This window comes from Hippoglossus hippoglossus, chromosome 24, assembly GCF_009819705.1.
Source record: "Hippoglossus hippoglossus isolate fHipHip1 chromosome 24, fHipHip1.pri, whole genome shotgun sequence".
NCBI classification, from domain to species: Eukaryota; Metazoa; Chordata; class Actinopteri; order Pleuronectiformes; family Pleuronectidae; genus Hippoglossus; species Hippoglossus hippoglossus.
This window is the reverse complement of record NC_047174.1, coordinates 17,687,453-17,699,922: the sequence shown is the minus strand read 5'-3', so window position 1 is coordinate 17,699,922 and position 12,470 is coordinate 17,687,453. Positions and strand designations below refer to the sequence as shown.

The 12,470-nt window shown below is 43.1% G+C and overlaps 1 protein-coding gene across 1 annotated transcript in view; it reads left to right on the top strand.

Moving 5' to 3' along the window:
- The window catches only part of ptchd4 (patched domain containing 4), a 33,782-nt gene extending 22,107 nt beyond the window's left edge, over positions 1-11,675 (top strand). Inside the window, exon 3 of the mRNA XM_034580545.1 lies at positions 8,139-11,675. Coding sequence (XP_034436436.1) covers positions 8,139-9,820 — 1,682 coding nt within the window. The 3' untranslated portion in view covers positions 9,821-11,675. The remainder of the gene's footprint in view (positions 1-8,138) is intronic.
- Positions 11,676-12,470: the final 795 nt, after the last annotated feature.

Here is a 12,470-nt window from a genome sequence, read left to right as displayed (position 1 = left end):
TGTCAATTAAACTGTCAGTAAATGAATCTTCTGTTTATTCGTCAGAATTCAGTCCAAACCCAAAATATCACAACTGCAACAAAATGTTACAATGTAGCAGAAACAGACGCTTAATTTAACTTATAATTGAAGTTTAGCATCTCTAGTGATTTATTTAACTCTCAAGAAACATGGGAAATTGATTCTATACAATAATAATAATAATAATAATAATAATATTAAACTTTATTTATATGGTGCTGTTCAAAACCAGAGTTACAGAGGTGCTTCACAAAATAAAATATAATTTCAAAGTTAGCAAATACTAGAAAAGCCTCATCCTAATGCAATAAAAGAGCAAGCATGAAACATTAAAATAATAATGTAAAAAAAAACTATAAAAATGGCAGTCTACACGCATGAAGCGCTTTTTTGAATTGAGTCACTGATTCTGCTGATCTAATGTTGACGAGGTGTTGGTTCCACTGTGTTGGAGCTAAAACCATAAAAACATGACCCCCTGTGTTAAAGCCTGGATCGTTAGACTGTTAACAGCATTTGATTCTCTGTTCTCAGGGGCTTTGGAGCAGAGTCTAGGGTTACAAAGCAAAGTAAAAACTAGGGAGGTCATTCCCCTAAATACAACAACACAACTCGACAGCAAGTCGGCACACCACACCTCAGCAACAGACAGAGAAGCAACTTTATTAGATATTACAAACAATAAAAACCAAGCTTCTGAAATGAGGAATCCATGAACAGAAGGACACAAACAGCACATGTGCAAAACATAAAGACAGTTTACTGCAGAGCAGCAACAGTAACATACTGTGGATGTTTTCCTGCAGAGGGAGAAGACTTAATAATGCAAATGGGTAAATTTGCTGTTTCACACCTGGAGGTACTTCCAGAGAATCTGTTTCAAACCTTGCCAGCCTCCTGCTCAAAATGCAGGATAATGATGCCACTGAACTGCAGGGGGAATGTGAGTGTGTGTGAGGATTGTAGCAACCCCAGCTGAATGATGGTGTGACTCTCTTTTACTGATGGTTCATAACGCTTTATTAACAACTCCAAACATGCCATGAACAGTGTGAACACACCATAAGAACTAAGAGGAAAACAAACAAATATTACTTCCCTTAATATCGCCCCGGGACCTGTACATGCCCGCTAAGATCAGCAGCCCTACGTAGGCGCGCAGGTCGGTCTTGTCCATCCCTTTCCATTCGTCGTCATATTTTCGACGACCCTCCCGATTCGTCATCTCCAGGATGGTGTTCTCTACCGTCGGCGTGATGAACAGGCGGAACGTCGAGGCTAGGTCACCGGTGCGGGACATTGCGTGGATCGTGGGGCCCGGGGGGCCCCCGCTTTGAGCCGCAGCAGAGGAGGAGGAGGAGGAGGAGGAGGAGGAGGAGGAGGAGGAGGAGGAGCGGCCCTCGAGGACCATGTTATTTCTCCGTTTCTTGACGGGAAGGTCTCTCTTTCCACGAGTCCGGTGGTGGTGGTGGTGATGGTGTCGCCGTGGTCTTGTCCTTCTTCTTCCAAGGATGACGAATCTGCAGAAGCATCACCCACTGGGTCGTAGTCTTCGTCGCCGTCGTCGTCTTCGTAGTCACCGTCGTCGTCGCCGTCCTCTCTGTCTTCTTCTCGGTCTGCTTTTCTGTCTGCTTCTCCATCTCCTTGTCCGTCCGCTTCTCGGTCTGGCTCTTTCGCGTCCTCTTCGGGTTCAGAGGATGGTTGCTGGGAGAATAGCTGTTGGAGAACCTGTTCTCTGGTGAAACGCTCCTGACGTGACATCGTGTCATGGTCCGGGAGGGTGGCACACGGAGAATGGCCCACCGGCTTCTCTGTGGGTCTAATGTACCCCCCTAGATTACAATTGTAATCAGGTATGGATCTAAATGACCCCACAGAGCACCACAGCGCCCTCTCTGGGGGTCATGACCCCCCAGGAGAATCGAGAATGATAATCCATTGGTCTCAATTACCCCAGGAGAATTGGATCATGACAATCCTTGGGTCACCCTAACCCTAACCCTCACCGGCCAGGGCTTGCGGACGATCACACGCACGCACGCACGCACGCACGCACGCACGCACGCACGCACGCACGCACGCACGCACGCACGCACGCACACACACACACACACACACTCTGGGTCAATCTGACCCAGGGACAACACGAGGGTTAACTTAAATTACGTGGAAATTTCATGTTGAAGGCTCATATGGCTCAAAGCAGTATGTCTTCAAGTAGGAGCCCATTGCTCATAGTAAGAAATGTAGTTAGAAAATAAGTTTTAACTATATTTTAATGTAATTTGATGCAAAGGAGGAATGAGTCCATGATACTCCGACTGAGAGTAAATTTGTTAATCTCACCCTGCAGTCTGGGTGATGATGCGGTCTTTCAGTATTCATCACTTCCGTCTGTAATCCCCTGCAGCAGGGTTAAACTCACCTCCACCAAAGACTGTGTATGAGCTAACAGCTGCAGTGAGACAGCAACTACAGGCAGCACCAGGGATGAGCGAGTACACCATTATCTGTATCTGTACCTGTATCTTTTCAAACAACTAAATGATCTGTATCCGTATCCGTACACGGACTTGAACCGGAAATGGGCAGGGCTTAAACCAAAAGTTGGTATTTTAAGCCTGACATGGATGATCAGAAGTTGCTATATTTATTGTTTATTAGAAAACTATTTAAAGAACAGCCTTAGACTTGAGGTTCAGATCAAATTTTTGATCACAAGGGTAGGAGGAATATTCAGAACAAGTTTTTTATAAAGTTTAGTGAATAAACTTCAGTGAATCAATGAACACATGCAGTATTAAGAAGTATTAAGTGAACGGATACTCGTTTCATACGAGTATTCGGCTCAGTTAGATTGTAGAAAGGTTCTATATGGTTGTTATAAAAATACAACAACTGGGATTTATATGGAGCGTTATCAACCAAATATTGACCAGGACATGAAGATTGCTTTTTGGCTTCCCCAGTGTTCGTCCTCACTTTCATTCCCCCTCATCTGTTTTTATTGAATTTGTGCAACGAGCAACCTCCTTGCAATATTGGCTCCTTTGTCATCACTACCCGTATGATGAGCCAGAATGGTTAACCGTCATCCTGATTGGAGGAATCTACAGTGGGTGGGAGTGGTTGACCTGACATCTTGCCTCACAATGGATGCATTTCAGGGGTCCACATAAGTTTTATAGCAGAAGTTTAGTTTAATGACTCAGTGGATTTTGGTGTGGGCCAGGAGAGGGGGGACGGACATATGCAGCCCCCAGCTTCTCTTTTGGGAAGAAAATAGTCTGCAGGACAGCCAGTGACAAACAGCCCTTCTAAAATCCATTCAGGCTTGTACCTGCATCGTGCAGGTGCTTGAGATACAAGGCCTCTTGCATCTTCATCCTTCTATTCTGAGCTACAGCTTCTCATCTTTCTCCCTGTCTTTATCCATCCCTGTGTAAGACAGCACAGGCTACCCCCCATTAAAGAGTACGGGATCAGGTGATTCGGTTCATCAATGTTGTAGATAGATTGGCAGAGGTTATCACCAGCTATACCTGTTTTCATGGTTTGAGAAATACCAGAATAAAGCCAGTGTATCCAGGATTTCAGAAATACGGAGGTCTTAAGTCTAAGTGCCTGCTGAGGCTCAAATTAAGCACATGGAGCCTAATGGAGATAGAAACACACACAATGTGATTTCACTGATATGCTCAGTTAAATAAAATAAGACTTCAGTGACCTGGGCATCACATTTCAGCTCAGAATAAAAAGAGATAACACCTATCCTTTTCATTTACACAGAGCACCCAGGCATTAGACTGTATTTATATTAACACTGCAGATACCAGGGGAAGGAGTAATTATAGGGATTTTGGGTTTAGAGTCATTCAAATGGACCTTCAGCACTTCAGCTATGTAAGTGGACAACAGAGGACTGAACCATGTCACTAAATCCTTCCCCTTTAGTTATTGTTGCTTTGTCTCTTGAGTCCGTCCAATCAAGCACAGTCAGTATAATGTCCACAAATGTAACATCAGCGGCTTTACCATTTAAAGTACATAGTAATTTTGGAATGGCAAACGTGTCAATAGATTTTTTTCACAGTCAGTTTGGGTAACATAAATAAAAAAAGTTGGTTGGAATCAGTTGCAGACATTTTAACATCACTGAATTTGACAATGAAAACCTGCCAAAGGGTCTTAAATATGTATATTTTTAAGACATATTTAAGATTAGGCTATGTGATGCAAATCCAGGCTAAAGCTAACCGCCCAACTCTTAATCTTAATAATCTATCAATAATTAAAAATGTAGCTTGTTTCAGTCTGCGTGGACTTTAGTTGAAAGACTCATTGCCTCCATGATTTGACATTTGCTGTTTCACAGTGGAGCTTAGCAATAAATTGGTTGTATATCATTTACATTACAATGACAGTCTGAGAGGCGCAGCATGCAGATAGAGAATAACAGGGAACCGACAACTGATCCTTGTGGGACGACACAAAACAAAGCGACATTAGAGAAGGCTGCACACAAAGCCGAGGACATGTTGTCCACTGTGTTTGAGAGAACTAAAGTCACAAGTACAACTCAATGATCAGAGGTTTTGTTTAAAATTGTAAATTCCTAATAAAAACAAGCAAGAAAATACTGCAGGCATCACTTCATTGTCCTCCATAGCAACAGGAAAGAGCCTAACTAGGGAGCTTGAAGAGTGCAAATTCATATTTACTTTACTGTAGCCAGCTGTTATTGTCCAAATATTCTCCATTCATTGCACATAGCTGTTCACAGATATTGACTTACTTCACTGCAGCTGTCAAAACCTGCAGTGTCAGAGGAAATAAAGGGAGGTGAAACGAGGCAGCCTTGTTCATTTGCTCTCTATATGCATGTGTTTGTGTGTGGGTGAAGAAGACGAGTGCTACAGCAAATGAGAGTCTGGTCTCCCCTGCAGACTCATTGTTGTGGCTATAAAGTTCTAAGATGGTAGTCACGCTGTGTGTGTGGGACACTGGTTTAGTTTTATCACAGCAATAATCGAGGCTGGTGGGAATGCAGCAGTCTCTTGCTCAGCCTCAGTTGCTGTGTTACAGAGGCCTCTGTAAGACGTTCCGTTTTGCATCTATCAGCATTCAGACATTGAGAGAACTGTCGTTTTTTTTCCCAAAGATGATTAGCATTGAGCTTCAGTCGTGCTCCCAGCCACGTGCTGCTCTCCATCCCACCGTTTGACTCTCTTACCCATTAAGGCTCCTGCACCGTTCAGGCTTTCCTCCTTCCTTTGTCCTCTGGATGACATTTTAAACACCTGTTTGTAAATCAATCTCTTAGTTTGTGTGTATCCTACAGTGTTAGTTACAAGAGCGAAACAGTGTGGATGTAAGTGCCGGATTTTGATTTAGCTTCAGTATTTTTGACAGAAACTGAAACGTGAGAGAAGAAAACATCAGATAATATTGCAGCAGTATCTCAATATCAATAGCAGTAATGATTATTTTGATAATAAATTAATCTGTCAATTACTTATTCGATTATTAATCGGATATAAAGACAAATGCTAACTTATACAATGCTGTTTTTGTGTGTATTATAGACATCTGCCACTTTATTATGATGATATTCCAGATTAAGATATCTACTAGTCATAATTCAAGTTCATGATATCTACAGCACCATTCAGACAACTTTAAACTGTATTTAAGGTATCTTAAATTGAGGCCAATTAAAGATATCGTCATCTGGAATTAAATGTTATAACTGGGTTAGGGTTACTGTGGCATCCCTGGCTTGGATCCAGCATGTACGCACACACACGTATACAAATGCACACATCTGTCAGAATCCTTCTTCGGAGATAAGAACCAGGGACACTTTACCAGATGGGCTCATTGCCATTATCCACCTCCGCCTGCCAGCAATCAATCACTCTAATGAATCTGTGAGCTCTTCCAATCATGTCTGGAAAATAACATGCTTCCTAGCATCCTATTTGGTAACTAGTGAAGGGAAACACACGCATACGCCCCTGGTGTAATGCTGGTGTGGATTCCCTCTGAGTCCACACCCTCTAAACCAACTGACACTAACTAATTGACTTGCAGAACAGCTTAATAAAACTAAAAGCAGGAAGAGCCATCTAGCCGACTCATTACACTGGCCTAATCCTTTATAGTTAATTAACTTTTTTCCCCCTCTCTGTCAAACAAAGGGAAATTTATAATACTGTCAATCCCCCCCTTACTTCCCTGTCCACCTACAGTGCTCTAACTGAAAGGAATATTTTAAAGCTGATGTCCACAGAGAAACGAGTGCCCAATCCATCTTTCACTCTCACTGAAATATTTACGTAGTGGAGGAACATTCAATTAATTGTAGTGTTCAGAAATTTATAAGACAGTCTCCCCGACCACCACCCCCACCCTCCTCTTCAAATGTATGTTAATCATTCTTGTCACACTCAAATTGTTTAGCAGCCAGTTAGCAGCCAGTACTTTGGAATTAAAGGATGTCCTTACATGTTTGCTGCGTCTGCTGACACTGTGATACCACCTGGTTCATTCAAAATACCCTAAAATATATAAAAATCAAATGTAACTTATACACTTAAGGTCTTGACCTTGTTATGTTGTGATTTGGCTTTTAGCCATGGACTTTTGTGTGACCACCTTGTTATTATTATTATTATTATTATTATTATTAATAAAGTTGGACCCCTGAAGAGCCACTGGTTCGAGAATTACTTTGCCCCACTGCAAATCCTTTTTTCTTCTCCTTTCATGATGTTCACCCTCCCTGGCAGTGATACAATCCTATCTGTTTAAATTTTTCATACAGAAACCCATGAGCCCTGGCTGCAGTGGCTCTGCAGAGGAAGTCTGACACAGGCATGAGTCAAGAGTGTATTTAAAATAAAATGAGTTGTTGCAGTTTGGGCCAAAACACAACTCCATGGGGGCCAAAGACAGCACCACCGCTGCAGAACTCCTCCCAGAATCGATCATTTATTCAGTCTAATTTATCTTTGCCAACTTTTTCTCACTGGTACTGGCACATGTAACAGAATTTTAAAGTAAGTAATATTCAATGCTAGACTTCAAAGGAGGAAAAACACAGCTGCACCGGCCTGTATGAGTTGAACGTTACTGGTCTGTTGAAACCAGCCAGGCTTCACAGCTTCACATTCTGACCACATCCGCCTGGGACGCAAAGTTGCTCTCACCGAATTACTGCTCCACAGGGTTCGGAAAAAGCATATTGTCACCACTGTCACCTCGGCAGTGCGAGCAGGATAATTACGCTTGAGCATTGTGAGTCGGCACAATGTGGTTCATACTTTCTGTGGGGGTTTCTGCAGCGTGCTGGAGGCAGGATGTAACATTAACATTCCACTGCAACGATCAAGTTGTTTTTGTTTGAATTGACATCTTCTTTGGTGTCTTTTATGTGTGTTGCTGTTGTTTGTGCTGATATATTTGTGTTATTTTAGTTTTTCTCCGTTTCTCTTCCAATGTGTGTCACTGTGAGCCCTCAGGAGAATCTCCTAATTTATTCTCACATGGGCTCACTCAGACATTATCTAGATGGTTCAAGAGATAATGTTCAGAGTTCAGTGCATGTCTGGAAGCACCTTTGGTTTAATTAGTCTTAAAGGTCAGTAGTCGGGTGTTTTATACTGAAATTCACCTTAGGAGTCAGAGTTTACCTCTTCACTTCGGCATCTACCTTTACCAGATGCATTTCATGCACAGATGTTTAAAGCAATCCAACTATCTCTATTATTTATTTAATATCTATTCTATGACCTCAACTATGACCTCAAATGTAACCAGGAGAGTTTCGATTCCTCCTTTGAAATGCATTAATTGTCTGTTGTCTTACACTGACTCCTCGAAACCAGGCTGTTTGAAATAATTCTTTATAATCATGAAGCACAAATCCTTACTGGTTCAACTTCTATGACAAAACATACATTTAAGGCCACAGACAATCTCAACATCAGCAGTGTGTCTGATTCCTTATGCAGTAACATTGGCCATATTCTCTTCATGAAAACTCTCACAACATACAAACTGGGCCGTTTTCTAACGTACAAAATGTTAACACACCTCTCTCTTGCTTCTTCCAGGCCATGGAACCAAAGGAGTGTTCGAGCTGCTAGCAGGCTGGAGGAGAACGAGGGAGAACCTCCCCTTCAAGGAACGCGTGGCGGACGCTTTTGCTGATGTGATGGTGTGCTACACCATGACAAGCTCACTCTACATCATCACCTTTGGCATGGGAGCGAGCCCTTTTACCAACATCGAGTCTGTGAAAATTTTCTGTCAGAGCATGTGCGTAGCCATACTCGTCAACTACTTCTACGTCTTCTCGTTCTATGGCTCCTGCCTGGTGTTCGCTGGACAGCTGGAGCAGAACCGCTACCACAGTGTTTTCTGTTGTAAAATCCCCTCAGTGGAGTATCTGGACCGCCAGCCCACATGGTTTAAAACTATGATGAGTGACGGCCATGACCTGTCCACGCACCACGACAGTGTACCCTACCAGAATCACTTCATCCAGCACTTCCTGCGAGAGCACTACACAGAGTGGATAACCAATACTTATGTAAAACCCTTTGTGGTCATTCTCTATCTCATCTACGCCTCTTTCTCATTCATGGGATGTTTACAAATTAGCGATGGATCAAATGTTGTTAACCTGCTGGCAAGTAACTCTCCGAGTGTCTCGTATGCTCTAACCCAGCAGAAATACTTTAGCAACTACAGCCCTGTGATCGGGTTTTATATTTACGAGCCCATTGAGTATTGGAACTCCACGGTGCAGGAGCACCTGAAGACTCTTAGTCACGGCTTCAACAAGATCTCCTGGATGGACAACTTTTTCCACTACCTGCGGGTGGTGAATGTGAGTGCGTCAACTAAGGGCGACTTCATCACCATCCTTAAAGGCTCCTTCCTGCGCAGCCCGGAGTACCAGCACTTCACTGAGGACATCATATTCTCAAAGAATCGTGAGACTGACGAGTATGATATAATCGCCTCACGGATGTACCTGGTGGCGCGGACAACTGAGAAGAAGCGTGAGGAAGTGGTGGAGCTCCTGGAAAAGCTCCGTCCATTGATGCTTATCAACAGCATTAAGTTCATTGCCTTCAATCCAACATTTGTGTTCATGGACCGCTACAGCTCTTCTGTCATCTCCCCCATCCTGACCTCAGGCTTCAGTGTGCTCACCATCCTCATCCTCACTTTCTTCCTGGTCATCAACCCCTTAGGGAACTTCTGGCTCATCCTCACAGTAACGTCTGTGGAACTGGGCGTCTTGGGTTTGATGACCCTTTGGAACGTTGGCATGGACAGCATCTCAATCCTGTGCCTTATTTATACCCTCAACTTCGCCATGGATCACTGTGTACCACACCTGTACACCTTTGTGCTGGCCAACGAGCACACTAGGACGCAGTGCATCAAGTTGGCACTGGAGGAGCACGGGGCTGCCATCCTGCAGAACACATCCTGCTTCGTGATCGGGATCATGCCCCTGGTGTTTGTGCCTTCCAATCTGACCTACACACTGTTCAAGTGCTCCCTCCTCACTGCAGGCTGCACTGTGCTGCACTGCTTCGTCATCCTGCCGGTCTTCCTGACCTTCTTCCCACCATCCAAAAAGAGACACAAGAAAAAGAAACGGGCCAAGCGGAAAGAGCGGGAGAGGGAGAGAGAGCGGGAAAGGGAGAGGGAAAGAGAAAGGGAGGAGATAGAGTGCATTGAAGTCAGGGAGAATCCTGATCATGTGACAAACGTCTGAGTAGTTTGTTATTTTAGCAGTGCATATCAGTGGGTCAGTTATTGGTTAAGAAGAGGTGTTCTCCAAATGTGAGGTGCCTCTACAGGTGCAGGGGAGCTTGATATGTCCCCTGAGGAGTGGACACCCGTCACTCCCAACCAATAGCAGCTAAGCTGGCCAGAGTAGAGCGCAGCCCCACTGGTCGGTCATCCAGTCCTTCAGTCTGGACAGTGCAACATGCTCATGGTCCCAACTATTTGGTATTAAACACGAGTTAGTTGCCAGAACCTATGCTTGCTACGTCTGTAGGTACATTCTAAACACACAGTGTGGTAGTCCATTATAGCAATAGCAATTCTAAGTTCCTCTCCTGCAGCCCTTATCTCAAAGACAGTGAGAGAGGAGCAAAGCAGTCTGTTAAAGTAAGGACACAAGGAAAAGTTGGTGAAAGTGCTAAGGGTGATAATACACAAGTCCACAGATTGAAAGTGGGCAGGCGACGGCTGTGATCGCACCTCACTCCTCACACCTCGGTAACATCAAACAGAAACAAAACCAAATTCTGTGGAAAGAGAGAAACTGTGGACCTGGAAGCACACTGCATGCTTTTCTGTAACATGAAATCAAGCTGAACCGGGCAGATGGCATACACTGTGTCAATTGTGAAGAATTATCTTGCACATTGCATTCGGGGAATAGTACGGTCAAGGTAATGAGGCAAATATGTCTTCATCCCAGAAGTCATCTAAGGTATCAGACAATGGCAAAATATACTGCAGAGGGCTGCAGTGTATGAGGAGAAAGGGATAAGGAACTATTGGGCAGCAGTACTTGAAAAGGCAGTAAACCTGATTCTTTGAGTACTTGAGTAAATCCTAAACTGCTTCTGCAAACCACTAAAACCAAAAGTGAAGAGTGTCTTCAAGGCCGGAAATATATCCCAGTAGATTGATTACAATGGAAAATTTCTGTGAGGGTACGAATGTGTTTGTGATCCACTTACAAAAGCTCACTGGCGTGATACTGGTTTAAGGAAGGTCCGGATGTGATTCATTACGAGCAGTGGTGCCAAATGGTGTACAGAAGCTTTTGTCTGCCGACTGATTTCTATAAAAACAAACAACAAAAAATATCAGCTCGATATTTGTCCCAGCTAATTTAAATGATTGCTATTCAGTGTCTTTTGGGTTTGTGAAGCTGATTACGGAACAGGCTTTAAATTAGGCAGTGAGGCACTTTTTGTAAAGAATGCTGTCTCTGAATAGCGTGACAAATTGAAACGAAGAGCTGAAGTGAAACGAGAAATTTGTTTTGCTCCAAATGTAGGAAACTTCAATTAAAAATCACAATAACATGTTAATAATACAAATAAGTACAAGTCCAGCCCTGCAGCCTTGCTGAAGAGCATGCTGTTCACGCCATTTGTCTATACAGAAATAGTGCATTTGAAAAACAATGCATCATTGTTTTTCTCAACATTTTATTGCTTTTTTTATTTAATATTTGGTTTTCAGCCCTCAAGCTGTAATAAATTATATTTTTATGCAGTCGATGGATCGAAGTGTGAAATGTAAGGTGTTGATCATAATCACCTGGTGCTGCAGTTCCCCTCAGCTGTGCAGACCTTTTTAGCATCTTTCCGCTCATTGTTTTCATTGTACAACCCACGACATGACTGTTTTGGTTCACTTCAACTACTTTCATCAACCTGGTTTGCAGCAGCAGGCAGCATTAGCCTGTGAAAAAAAGCTTTATCAATTTATCTCTATAAAATACCCTTATTATTCAGTGGAAGGCTAAACTGGCTGCTGTTTCTCTGTGGGGTAAACAGCATTATCTGTGTCCGTCAAAGTCCGATAGGAATCTGTGTTGCAGTCAAAAACCAAACACACTCAAGGTCAGCAGGCCCAACAGATACCGGTCTGAGGCTGACCTCTGGCAGGCAGATCTTAGCTGGTCGCATGTGATAGAGTGGCCCCCTGTGAGCAGATGAGGCTGATTGCAGACCTGTCAATAACGTCTGACGAGGACACTGACTGTTCTTACAGGGCGGTCATTGAGGGAGAGTGAATGTCTCTCAGCTAATCAGGCAGCTGGAAGGAAGTTGGAGTATTCATACTGTACCACATGTCAGTGAGGGGCATCTGTTGTTTGACAACAAGCTCATACAGTCATATAGCAAATTACAAGTTATAAAAATGGCTGATAAACCTTCTTGTTTGGATTTAAATCTGTAAAATAATGAGAAATAAAGGTTAAAAGAAGAATTTCCTGCTATTGCAGAATTAGACAGTAAAGTGTTGAATCGTCAGGAACCTTGTCTTTCATCAGATGACGCCCTTCTTAGAATTAAGGTGTTTATGGCCAGCGGCTTCCCGAAGCTGCTGCAGTGAGCGTCACGTTATGTAAAAGCCACGTCATGTATGTATAGCAAAAGGCATGAAATCTTTGAAAAATGGGAAAGAAATGCAGATATTAAATAATTTACCTCCCAAAAATGGACTGTTTGCATGGCACTGTATTGTATGTATGTATGCATGTATTTAATTTTTCTGTGCGAAGTCTGCATTTTCTTATTTTTCTTTTCTTTTGCTCCGCTGTGGTTAAGTTTGTCGTCTCGATGGATATTCTGTAACACCGTGTGCTGCAAAAGAACAAAATGAGTCATATC